The 13717-nt window shown below is 37.8% G+C and overlaps 1 protein-coding gene and 1 long non-coding RNA gene across 2 annotated transcripts; both read left to right on the forward strand.

Moving 5' to 3' along the window:
* Positions 1-1271: 1271 nt before the first annotated feature.
* Positions 1272-6586, forward strand: LOC130995594 (uncharacterized). The gene is made up of 8 exons (XM_057920950.1): positions 1272-1631; positions 2044-2742; positions 3060-4051; positions 4149-4404; positions 4502-4726; positions 5020-5193; positions 5784-6074; positions 6164-6586. Exons 2-8 carry the CDS (start codon positions 2104-2106, stop codon positions 6491-6493), a joined length of 2907 nt encoding a protein of 968 aa, XP_057776933.1. The 5' UTR covers positions 1272-1631; positions 2044-2103; the 3' UTR covers positions 6494-6586.
* Positions 6587-10154: 3568 nt separating this feature from the next.
* On the forward strand, positions 10155-13609 carry LOC130995595 (uncharacterized). The gene is made up of 4 exons (XR_009092212.1): positions 10155-10530; positions 10612-10675; positions 12808-12867; positions 13373-13609. It is a non-coding gene; the product is annotated as an uncharacterized LOC130995595 (long non-coding RNA).
* Positions 13610-13717: the final 108 nt, after the last annotated feature.

Consider the following 13717-nt stretch of genomic DNA (forward strand, 5'->3'; position numbering starts at 1 on the left):
ACTTATTTAAGTTATGAAATGAGCAACATCAAAAACTCACCCTTTCTTTTTTGTACATCTCCCAAATTTATACACATTCTATTTTTGAACACTACTCCACATATAATTTTCATAATTTGCCCTTGTAACTTATATTATTTACCCACAATCTACTTAATAATATCCTTAATGTGAGATCCTTTTTTCCACTATTAATACTTTAAATAATTTTTTATTAAAACTTGTATATAAAGCATCTATACATATTTATGGAGAGACGGATGAAGTATATAGTTTTGTGTCCCCATAACAAAAAAATTCTAAATCCGTCCCTATATATATATATACGCCAACCTATTCGATATTTTTCTTCAATTAATTGCAGTCTTAGTTCAGCTTGCGAACGTGATCACTTCAACCTTTCCTCTTTGTTGCGTGATTTGATTTGTTTATTAAAAAAATTGTTGTTGGTTAGGAATCTAGGAATCATTGAAGTAAGAACTATTCTTTTAAAAGAATCAGAAAACTACACTTTAGACTAAAAACATATTCATTGAATCGAAAAGTGGTTAAGTCCTCAACATTTATATTCTCATAATGGTAACATAAGTGTCTATATTGTACCGTTTCTCCAAACATAAGTCTGTTGCAAATGATATAAAAGAACCATGTCGTTCAATTTTTTTTAAAATTAATTCTTATCATAGTTTTCAATTAATTTACTAGATGAATTGTCTATTGAAGTTTAATGAAATTATTAATAAAAATAATTAGAAACATTTTTAAGTCTTAGCATTGTTCTCTCTCCCTATCTGCACAAGTTATATAAAGGATTGATTTTCAATTAATGCACAAATTGTAATGCATTTTTACAATTTTAACACAATATTTGAAACATTGATATGTCGAGCTTAATACTTGCCAAATCAAAAATATTTAGATCATCCAATAATATTTTGGCGACATCAATGGTGACTCTAGTGAGGCCTGACATATTATTCTTGATGACACAAAAAACTGAAAGCGTTATTTTTGCAATAAAAAAATAATGATGTTATTTTTTATTTTATTTTTTTTGACTTGGGGGAGCGGTTTGAACTCGGGATTTCACTGTTCACACACAGGAAGTTGCATCGCTTAGTGTCCCCTTGGGAACTTCAAATGTGATGTTGAAAATAATAAAATGAGTGAGTTTCTTGCATTTATACAAACAAGATGGTTTATTTGAGGTAAAAAAAAAAAAAAAAAAAAAATTAAGATGGTTTATTGATTCGCATAGGCGAAGCGGGTGTTTGGTTATGCAATTGTGGCCGCCACGTCGTGCTACCATGCCATCACCATTGCTAGATTCTGTTTTCTTTGGTAAAATAATTTTAATTGGAATTTTCATTTCCGATTTTCCTGTCAAATTTCGAGATTAATGCGACGAACAATCCAATTCCATTAATTTTCTTTTATCCGACAGCAGCAGCAATTATCTAAAAGTTGACAATAGTGGACTGACTGCTCAGCTTTTCTCTCAATTTTTCATTTTTATCACGATCACTGCGTTCCCCACCACCAAACAAGGACTCCAATCAGCGGAAGCTTTGTAGAAGACTGAAATTCTATGCACTTCACATTCTTCTTCTTCTTCATCATTCCATGTCAAGGTGAAAGGCTCAAACTTTTTTTTGTTTTTTTTTTGGGTTTTATTGTATTTCCTTTTATTGTGGGGGCGTCTGAATGTCATGATCTCGTATTGATATGATTCCAATTATGTCGTGTTGTTTACATATGCATTCTGATTAACTACTTACTGCTTTCGTTGTAGCAACCGGCAATGTCGAAAACAGATTATTTTCTTGTGTAAAATTGGCTAATCTTTCAATATCGCCACATTTCTTGATATGGTAAACTGTATTTCCTATAACTGATTTGAGAGAGAGAAGATGTGCATAACAAGACTAGAGATTGGCATACTTGACAAAATACAGTAAATCCCTTTTTCTTATTTGCATACGCCTCTGAGTTCATACTTATTCAAGAAGATGATACCATTCATATCTTGGATTTCTTGATCAGGTTGTGCTTAATCAGACACAAGTAGCAGCGTACATTTTGATATCTTTTTTTCAAAAAGCTATGGTTCTTGGGATGAAATCGAAGCACAAAAAGGGCGTAGCTGTTAGAGTCGAATACATCGTCCACATACAGGAGATTAGGCCTTGGCCTCCATCAGAAACCTTGAGGTCTGTTCAAACTGTATTGATTCAATGGGAAAATGGTAGCGAGAGCTCCGGATCCTTTCTTTCTGTTGCTGGGGAATCCAACATTGTATTCGATGAGTCCTTCATGCTACCCACAACTCTGTATTGGAAGAAGGCCAGAGAGAAGTTTCGTAAAAACTATTTGGAATTCAGCTTGTTTGAGCCTCGTAAGGACAAGGTTAGAGGTCATCTCTTGGGTACCGCTTCACTAAATCTCGCAGATTATGGATTGATGGAAGATATATTAGGCCTTAATGTTCCTTTAACTTTCAAGAAAAGCTCTAATAACTCAGTGCATCCGGCTCTGGCCATTACTTTGGAACTGATTGAAAAGGATAGATCTTACTCTTCGCCTAGTGTTGGTTTTTCAAATGAAGCATCTCTGGATGGTGGTGATGACGATGACTCAGAAATGGCCTCTTATACGGATGATGATGTCTCTTCACGTTCATCAAGAACTGCTGGCTCATCAGCCTTTGAGCTTGGAATGACTTCACCATCTCAAAGTGAGAAGGTTGGTAAGCTTGTTATTCATTGCTATCTAAAATTTGTCTTTGGAATATCTCTGAACACATAAATTCTTGGAATAAGGTCATTTTCCTGCTAGTGTGACACAATTTCAAAAACTAACTAAAAAAATAGATGGAGGTAGAGATATGGATTGTCAATCGAACGTTTGTAATAGTGTATCTTTATACTTTCATAATGTGAAATTGTGAATAGTAATAATGAGAGAAATCATAGTTAAAGATCACTTATGATCTCCTGCACCCTTTTTCATCGTTGCTTGGTGAACACTCGTATTAAATGTTAATTTGCACTTAAATGCAGAGTGGATTCGGAAAGCCTTCATCAGCTGGTGCATCATCAGATACATGGAAGAAAGTGAAACGCTATGTTTCTTCATCCAAACTTACAGAACGAAGCATGTCATTTGTCAAGAAGAGCTCTAGTTCCCCCTTAATCATATCTTCTCCCTCATCTACAAATTTCCAGGATAGCAGTGGGGAGTTATATGATACTAGCAAAAGTACTCAACAAATTCTGCAAGAAAAATCCTTTGATAGACTTGCACATGAAGCTATGTCAGCTGATCATTATGGAGAACATGGTGCTAAATCCAACTCTCTGTACTCCCTTGCTGCTCAAGAAAAGGAGTGGCACTCTGAAGCTTTGCCAAAAAATGATGCACATGCTGGCTGGGCGAAGGTTCAGGAGAAATTGGGAAGGAAAGATATTGAATTGGATGAACAGAGTATTGAGGAAAGATTGATGCAGAAATTGTTGGAAGAAGACGCCACTAGACGGCAGATTGAAATGAGGAGTGATACTCTTGCTCCTAGAAGGAAAGGACCAGCAATCCCACCATCGGGTAGTAACAAATCTCGGCTAAAGCATGCGAAGTCTGTTGAGAAACATGGTTCAGTTAAAGTAAATGGAGTTCTAGCCGACACTTACATAGGGGGGAAGCCACCAGACTTGGATATACTAAATGGATTTCATAAGGTAGGTAAAATTAGTTCAACAGTTGAAAGAGAAGAAGCGGAAGCTTATCCTTCTCATAGAGAAAATGAATGGAAAATGAGGGTTGAGATGCTTGAGGAAGAATTGAGGGAGGCAGCAGCAATTGAGGTGAGTTTATTTTCCATAGTTGCTGAGCATTCGAGTTCTGTAAATAAGGTCCATGCTCCTGCTCGGAGACTATCCAGATTCTATAAGAATGCTTGCAGAACAAAGTCGCAAGCTAAACGAGCTAGTGCAGCAAGAACTGCTGTATCTGGGCTAATTCTGGTTTCTAAAGCATGTGGAAACGATGTAACAAGGTATTTCCTAGTTTCAGATATATAAATATCACATACACTGATTTGCTTCTCTTTCATGCCGAAAATTTCACTAAACTGAGAAGCTAATATTTCACAGGCTAACCTTCTGGTTATCTAATTCAATAATGTTGAGATCCACCATCAGCCAGATTGCTGCAGAATTGCCACATTTCAATGAACCAAGAATAAATAGTAATGGTGGAAAACTTTCAGATACAGCTCGTCGTGATGGACAGCGGTCTAAGTCAATTGATGAATCTGATGACTTGGAAGACGTCTTGACATTCCTTATTGCGCTGGAAAGAGTTGAATCGTGGCTGTTTTCTCGAATTGTTGAGTCCATATGGTGGCAGGTTGTTCATTAATTATCTCCATTTGCCAAACCTCCTTGTTTATTAATTTACATACGTCTCAGATACATTACGGCCCAATTGTTTTTGTTTGCTGTAGACTTTTACACCACATATGCAGCCCACTGTTGCCAAAGGCAGTAATAGAGAAAGAGCTGCAGGTAAAAAGAAAACCAGTTCAAGAAGAAATTATATGGGTAGTCATGAGCAGGCAAGTTTCTCGATAGAGTTGTGGAAGAAAGCATTCAAAGATGCATGTGAAAGACTTTGTCCGATTCAGGCAGGAGGGCACGAATGTGGCTGCTTGTCTGCACTGGTTATACTGGTATCTCTCTATATCCTATACATGAAAATGTTCGGACATGACTTGATCTGTGGAGTAAAATATAACTCTCCAGATAAAACACGTGTGTGATTTACTGATCAACTTTGGGAAAACAGAAAGCTAGCCAAGACTATTCTTTGCTGAATTTGGGATATAATTATCAAGTCGACAGACTTTAGTTTTTACTAAACTAACACTATGGAACTTGACTTTGTTCTCGATGCTTGAATGTTGGAAACATCATTTTGAATGATAAGGGGATAGTATAACGGATGATTTATCTTTTGGTTTAGGTGATGCAGCAGTTAGTTAATAGGCTCGACGTGGCAATGTTCAATGCTATTCTGCGTGAATCTGCAAAAGATATGCCGACTGATCCTGTTTCTGATCCCATTAGCGACTCTAAAGTCCTCCCGGTGCAGCCTGGTAAAGCAAGCTTTGGCGCTGGAGCGCAATTGAAAAATATTGTGAGTGCATGTATGATTTCACATGAAATTACCATCTTTACAGTGTCCAAAAGATTATTACTACATTATTTTTTAAGTTTCTGTTGTCGCTATTTGCTTTTTGGCATGTTTTATCACATCCTCCCATCCAATCTTGAGTTGTTCACATAGGAACCTTCGTATTTCATGAACATGAATCTGGACATTTGAGGTCTTCTTCCATATATTCTATGCAAACATTACTTAGCGTTGTGTGAAAACAGATGTTTGTATTGAATATGTTGAAGCCTACCTTAGCTCCTGATGTAAAAATGAATACTTCAACTCTTGGTTGAGTAATTTATCAATATTTACTCAAGTATAGGTTCACATCATAAGTGACAGCCACACTACCCCATTTCTGTGACATAATTAAGAAATCAAGTAAAATTTAGGAATATGGTTATACAGAAATTTTGATTGTTTGTAGTTCCATTAAGTGACTCGACTTCTGACTGCTAATCTCAACTAGTTTCTGCCAGAATCAACCAGTATAGCCAGATGCTTCATATCTCAACAGAAACTACATGTTCTTGTCGCAGTTGGTTTAATGTTGTGACACTGTGTTGTAGATTGGGAACTGGTCAAGATGGCTGACAGATCTGTTTGGATTAGAAGACGACTCAACAGATGAGGGCATTGCTGTCAGCAGACTAAAACCTTTCAAAGCATTTCGTCTCCTCCATGCGCTGAGCGATCTCATGATGCTTCCCTATGGAATGCTTGCTGATGCTTCCACCAGAAAAGAGGTCTGCCCAATGTTCGGCCCAGCAATAATCAAAAGGGTTCTAAACAACTTTGTCCCGGACGAGTTCAGCCCCAACCCCATCCCACCCTACATAATTCACATCCTCAGTGCAGAGGTTAGTATCTGTGGACCATGATGCATGTCTCATGTCTTAGTAGGAAAAGATTGAAAAGGATCCGATCCGTGTTGTTTTGGTGCATTCAGGAGAGCTCAGATTGTGCTGAGGAGATGATCACAAGCTTTCCCTACACGGCGACTGCTATAAAGTATTCGCCGCCTCCAGCAGCTCTGCTGACGTGTGTGGGAGAAGTAGGAAGGCAAGTGCTCAAGAGCAGCAGACTATCGACAATCAAGAAATCATACAGCAGTGACGAGGAGGTGGATGAGTTGGAGTCGCCCTTGACCAGAATCATCCCAGATAGCTACCAGAGCTCTGCTGCATTAGCAAGGCTTAGCCTGATGCCTAGGGAAAAGGGAGGTACCAATGCCATCCGATATCAGCTGCTGAGAGAGATATGGAGAGATGATGATTAATATATATCTTCATTTACTGGAACATTTTTGTAGACTCATTATTATATATATATATATATGAAGCCTATTGGATCCATTTGGATTAGTATTTCACCCCATGCGATGCATGGAATCTACGCATATCAACAATTCAACATACATTATATTTGTACAATAAATGGTTGCACCCCTTTTTTGAGGAAGATATTTCGTGGACAGATGAATGGGAGCATGATACGTAAAGAAACCCTAGCCCTGGTTTTGCCCTAGTGACCGCCGTTTGACGAGATGACGGCGCCGGAAGTCGCCGCCCCTCCTGCTTCAGTACGTTTGTCTTCTCAGTTCCCTCAAGTTTCCAACAACTTCGCTTTGCCTCCGGCGAAAGCTACGCCTCCTGCTAATTCTTCTGGATTCAAGAACCCGACGAAGGCGATCATGAATTCTTCCCATGCTGAACAGATTCCGGTTAAGGATGCTATGGTCTCGATTAATCACGATAAGGATGAAGCTGTGCAAAATCAGTGCAAGTCTTTCTCTTCAATTGTGAACAATAACTTGCGCAAGAAGCCAGATCTTTTGATTCATAAATTCACGTCGCTCAACTCGGAGAAAACTGGGAATGGTTTCTCCCTTTCTGTCCCTAAGGCCCTCGTTGATCGTAACGTCGAGGACTTCAAACACGCGGTCATTGGTAGATTGTTATTGCGCAAAGGTGATAAACCTAGGGCTACTAATGATATCAAAGCCGAACTGCAGCGCATCTGGAATATAAAAAATGAATGGCAGTTGATACCTATGGGTAAAGGTTATTTTACGTTGAAGTTTGGGAATCAATCGGATAAATTGCTGGCCAAGGAGAAAACGAGCTGGGAACTATCCTCGGCCTCTCTGCGTCTACGTGAATGGTGGACGTCGCCAACCACCAAAATAATTCCTGCAGAATTATCAAAAACTAATTAGTATAATGACAAGCAGGGTCGATCCCACAGAGAGCAGATAAAATCATTCAATTCCCTAAAATCTATATTTTTGGTGATGCCACCACGCCTTAATTTTGGAGAAATATTAATTAACTAAGAAAAGCAAATTAAATCAAATAAAAGACTCTTGAATTAAATCAATTAAAAAGGTAATTCGGCTCAAATAAATCCACACTAATTCAAAGCTCTGATCATCGACGCAAAGATTAATTAATCTCTATCAACCAACCAGTTATAGGATACCGTGAAACGCAACGGACGTACCCCAATTCCTACTTACTGTGTCGATAAACAGCTGGAGACGCCAGACCTGCTTATTTCCCTTATTAAAATATAACCTAGCTGGAGACGCCAGACCTAGATTTAATATTCTAATAGCATTAAGATGAAGGAATCCAATTTATATCAATTATCCTAGATACGCTAGTAATAATTAATATACCAATTAATTCCTACTACGAAAATGGTAGTTTTATCACTAATCAGCCCTATTCCAACAATTATGGATTGGCAGGAACTAATTGACTGTAATCCAATTAAACTTAAGTTGATCAGGCTTAAATAAAATCAGAATTATCTTGGAACCCTAGGAATTAATCAAAATCAATAGGAACCAATTTTAAAACAAATTAGGTTTCACAGATTAATAAATTAGTGTTTCATTATTCTCGCCGAATTAAAAAGCTTAGCTACTCATAATCAAACTAAACACAATAAAATAAATAAAGATGAACATAGAACGATAAAATAAATTGCAAGAAAATAAAAGAAGTCACCACAATTGGAATTAAAAGGAAATCGTCTACTGCCACAAAGTTGAAGATCCAGCCGCCGCTCTCAATTCACAAAACAAAGAATAATCAAACTAAAATCCTAAAACTGAACTTAAGGAAACGAAAGCAATAATTCTCAAACTAATCAAATTGTCTTTTTGTTTTTAAAAGTCAACCCCTACTCCTAATCAATTTAAACTTGCGGCTGAATCAATTAAAAGCAAATAAACCTAGTGCTAATTTTTTAATCAAAAACTCCCCGCTTCCTAACCTAACAACTAATATATATATCTAGCAAAAACTACGGGAATTAGGATTCCCTAAGTAGTCGTGCCTCTCCCAATAAAATGGGCTTCGGCCCTTACAAAAAAAAAGGCTCCAAAAGATTAAAAATTAACATAAGAATATTTGGCTTAATTAATTATAAAATAATTAGCTCCAAAGCCAAATCTCTAAACTCCTCCAAAAATCATCAACTTCTTCATCAAATTTCTCGACTTTCATTATTTCTTGATATCTACTAGCATCCATCTCCATTCCATCAAATTCCTGCGCCAAAATGTAACAAACCATGTAAAATCATATAAAATAATGACGAAACACACACCAAACTAAGTAGCTAAAATACACACATCAAATCCCCTCACACTTAGATCATACTTGTCCTCAAGTATGACATGAAAGAAGAATTTAATGGTGAAATAAGCTACTCGTGACAACCTCCTTCCTCGACACGACACTAAAGACTCTAAAAGCAAAGAACGAAACAACGGACACAACAACTAACGGAAAGAAAACATAAAAGAACAAGGACACTAAACAACGACAAACTTAACTAAAAACAACAGCCAAGTAATCATCAAAACACTAGTAATGTAACATACTGCCAAATCGAACCATGCAACTCACAATCGATTCTCAACTCTCCAATCAAGAAGAGGAAATATCAAACAAGTGTTTTCATTGTCTATCCAGTCCAAATCAAGCAACAACAAATTCCTCTCCACATTCACTCTTCTCTCAAAGATGTATTTGGAAATTCACACTCAAGAAGGAAGATCCAATCGGTCGTGATATGTCATGGTCACATAGTAACTCAAGGAGGTCTTTTCTCATTGGTTGTATTGGGGCTAAGGACCATTCATGATGTTGGCAAGATCCTGGGGGTCCTAAGCTCAAGCATTGAAACTCAAAGTGTGCACATCCAATCCAAACCATCATCCACAATTTCAAGTTTATAGAGAAAGAAGAAAGCAACTAAACTTGGGGAAAAACTCAACAATAACAATGATACTACATGCTCAAATCAAACTGGTGCAACATCTTTTTTTTCTTTTCTTTTCTTTTCTTCTTTTTTTTTTGATTTTTTTTTTCTCTTTTTTTTTTTTTTTTTTTTTTTTTTGCAACACCTTTCCTTTTTTATATCCTCAATCAACATGCAATCATCATCTACAAAAGATCCCCATAAATCGTCTCCCAAAACTGCTCCCATCCTAGAAAACTGAACTGATCAATGCCACTGTTTGGCCAAACGGATCACAGATTCTTATCATTTTACACAAGACAGCAGTTTGGGCAAACGGCACATAAGAACACAGCTTAACTTTCTCTATGTAATGACCCACTCTTTTATATATTTTGAATCCAGTTATGAGTGTTTATTTTTATTCATCAGTGAATGAAAACGGTTATTATCCTGATATGAATTCAGCTTATGATCCTGAATTTATATTGTTAAAACAATCAATGATATTATTTCAGAGTTATAACTGACTTAGCAAAGTCACGTTATTTATTTAAGTGAGATGGAATTAGAATTTATTTTTACTCAAGTCGTGGATTATTTCCGACTCGTGAGTTAATTAAATCTGCGGATTTAATTTAAATATCAAGACAACGAACAAATTAAATCTACGGATTTAATTTAGATTCATTTTATAACTTATCGATTTTAGCGAGATATCACATGTCGAAATCGAGATTTATTTAAATAAACAGTACAAGCAAATATGAGCACGTGATTCACTTTACAGTTACAGAATCACCGAGTCAGAGAAAATACATCAATAATTCTCCTCTACAATTTTTTTTCCTTTCTTTTTCTTCTCTTTTTCTTTCCATTAAACTTTGTTCCCACACCACTATCATTATGTTTTTCTTTCTTTTTCCCCCACCACTACACTCAATTCTTCACCAATGAATTATTAGTATCAACCCCAGCCAACAAACAGCTCTCAATCTCACTTCATTTCACCGAAAAAAAATATTGAAGAGCAGCCCCAATTCATTCTGCTAAGATCTCAAGGTAAGGCTGAGCTTCAATGATTTCATTCCATTTGATTAGCACCTGCATTAAAACAAGAATCATTCATTTCCTCTTTGCCAGGAACCTTAAGTTCAGTTACTCCAGTTCAACAAACAACAATATTTAACCAACAACACATTTCAAGGTATTGCTTAGCCCATATATTGTTTTCCATCACACATTACTGCATTCAAGCATGATAGGCGACATAACCAAAGCATGATCAGCTTATGCATATGAAATCAGACTCCACAGACAAAAAGAAAGAGAATACCTTAGCTCATGAATCGAATATAGGCTTGCTACAGTATGCTTACACATAGAATGCTAAGTACTAGATTCTTACTCGAGGAAATTTATGTTCGTATCGAAACTCAATCACGCAACGAAAAGAAAGAAACGGAGATTTGGAACTTAGCTTTAGGAAGTGAGGATGGCTGCCTGTTCGGTCGAGCCAAGACGATGGCGACGACGGCGACAGCTCTTACTGCCTCGGCGAGAATCGTGTTACAGCAACTGCAGCATCGCGAATGGAGCAACGACGCTGAACCGCCGATTGAAATGGACGGGGGAGATGGCGGCAGAACCACAGACGGCAGCGGCGGCGGCACCCGCTTCGGCTGAGGCCGGATCGAGAGGGAGAGATAGGAAGAAGGCTGGCCAACAGCAGCGGCAGGCGGCGGCGCTCCTCCAGCAAGCCGCGACTCCGGTGAAACAGCAGCAGCTCCAGACAACGGCGATAGCTCAAGGCGGTGGCGGATCGAAGCAGCGACACGGCGAATCTCCCGACCTTCCAGTTGCAGCGACGACGGGCTGCTTTGCCGGAGTTGAGTCGGAGGGCCGAAAGAGAGGACAGCGCCGGGGCTTTGACGCGTCGACAGTCGACGCCGCTCGGAGCAGGCGGCAGCGGTGTAACCGGAGAAGGAAGACAGATCGGATTTGAGGGAGAAAACCGATCTGAAATTTCAGGGGATATTTAGAGCTTTCGATCCCCTTCACGTTAGAGACGGGGAGAAAGAGAGGCAGGTGCAACCGGCGCCGACTGAGTCGCCGGTTCCGCGGCGGCGGCGGTGGACCTTGGAGACGGAAAAGAGTTTCAAACGGCGACCTTGGCAGTTTGGCGGCTGCTTCGATCGAAGTCTCGGTTGGCGGCAGCTTAGCTGCTGCAGTCGCCGGAGCAATTCGCAGCGAAGCTCGCGAAGAGAAAGGACGGGCGAGAGAGAGGGAGAAGTCTTGTGCGGCGAGGGAGAGTATCGGCTCCAACCGAGAGAGAGAGAGATGAGTGTATTATTGCTGAGAGAGAGAACCGAGTCAATTTGGAGTTGGGCTCTTCAATTTGTTTTGGGCTTTAATTTAATTAAGTTGGGCCTAATTCAATTATTTCCTTGGGCTTTAGTTTAATGGGCTTGTTATTTAATTGATTTGGGCCGAAAATTTGGGCCTTTATTTTCTTTGGGCTTCATAATTATCTATTTTTGGGCCTTGTTGTATTTATTGTAATTGGGCCGATTTTAATTATGAATTGGGCCTCTGATTTTATTTATATGGGCCGATTATAATTACTGATTGGGCCTCTTAATTTATTTATATGGGCCTTTAATTATTCACATATTTGGGCTGCTGTATCATTTCAGTTGGGCCTTATTTATTTTACTCAGATGGGCCTTTATTATTTCTCTTTGGGCCGAATTTATTTAAATTGAAGCCCATTTATTTTATTTTATTGGGCTGTTATATTATCTTCGTTGGACCTCGTTTGATTTATTTAATTGAGCCCAGCTAATCAAATTATTTATTTATTGAGACAAGATTTATTTAATTACTTGAGCCGATGAATTATTTCAATTGGGCCTCTCATGTTAATTATTCAAGCCAATTCTATTTAATTAATTATTAGGCTGCCTTATGTTGAGCCTTTTAATTATTTAATTTTATAACATTACTTGTTCCTATTTTTTTTTAGCCCGATTAATTATGAGGTTATAAAGCGAATAAGTCGAAGTTTTTATTTATATCTTTTCTATCGATTACCTCGAGTAAGATTATTTAATCAGTGGAGTATAACATCCTGAAGAGAATAGATTAATTTTAGTTAATTATCCGGTTCCATGAGACGAGACTTAGTTTTATCCGATAGCCTGGATTTATAATAGAACCTTCCAGATTATTATCTCAGAATAATAATTCATGCATATAGATCATGCATAGTTAATTCTGTATTCTCATTATTTGAGGATTTTACTTGAGCAGTATCTTATTTATATTCTCGTAATAAAGGTCAAGCACGAGATTAATAATCAGTCAAGGAACTACTGTACCACAGAAAGTTTATATCAGGTGGGCATTACTTTCATATATATCAAATGAGTTTAAATGTTACGTTCAAGCAAGTTATCTCATGATTAAATTAATTGAAGTTATTTCAAATATTGTCTTGCCATAAAATATTTAAATTTCAGTATGATATCTATCTGATGTGACTTTTATTATGCAATCGAATTCGGGTCCTGAGCAGTTGATAGCTATCCTGCCAGGACTAGTGTACACCAGTGACCGTGAGTCATCTAGCGGGTTGGCCGGTCAAGTGACCGTGAGAGGTGGCCACCTCTCCGGCACAAAGTTCCAGATATGATAGATTACAAGAGAACTTAGACTGCAGTCGAACTTTAAGAATCACAAATGAATTTAGTAAGCTTGGGCCTTTTAGCGAAAAACTCCCTTGCTGTACTGTTTAATTATGGCATGACAATTTACAGTTTTGAAGCATGTATTTTATACTTAGGCATACGTGCCCACTGAGTACTTTTGTACTCAAGCCCTGCATATATTTCTAAATGTGCAGGTTGAGCAGCTGCCGATGGTGATGAAGTGACGAGCGGGATTCTTTTGTCTTATTATGTATTAATGAACTCTAGGGTTACATGTCTTCATACATGTAATCAGAATCATATTCCGCTGCGCACTCAGAAGTTTTATGTTTATTTGGCTAAGTCAGAGATATCTGAACTTACTAGTTATTTGAGTCTATACGACTAAACTTCTGTTATATTATAAATATTCCTTTTGTTAAATTATGAAATGTGATTCTTCTTTGTTTAATTATTCCCTTTCTACCCCGTTTCTAATCTCCCTCCATTAGTCACGGTTTCCCCGGCTTAATTATCCTTAATTAGGACCGGTCGTGACA

This window comes from Salvia miltiorrhiza, chromosome 7 (assembly GCF_028751815.1).
Source record: "Salvia miltiorrhiza cultivar Shanhuang (shh) chromosome 7, IMPLAD_Smil_shh, whole genome shotgun sequence".
In the NCBI taxonomy this organism is placed as follows: domain Eukaryota; kingdom Viridiplantae; phylum Streptophyta; class Magnoliopsida; order Lamiales; family Lamiaceae; genus Salvia; species Salvia miltiorrhiza.

Excerpts from the sequence above, each read along its gene's own strand:
- LOC130995594 (XM_057920950.1), top strand. The coding sequence starts at position 2,104 with ATGGTTCTTGGGATGAAATCGAAGCACAAAAAGGGCGTAGCTGTTAGA. Across the intron at positions 2,743-3,059 it reads CACCATCTCAAAGTGAGAAG|AGTGGATTCGGAAAGCCTTC; the intron begins GTTGGTAAGCTT and ends ACTTAAATGCAG. Across the intron at positions 6,075-6,163 it reads TTCACATCCTCAGTGCAGAG|GAGAGCTCAGATTGTGCTGA; the intron begins GTTAGTATCTGT and ends TGGTGCATTCAG.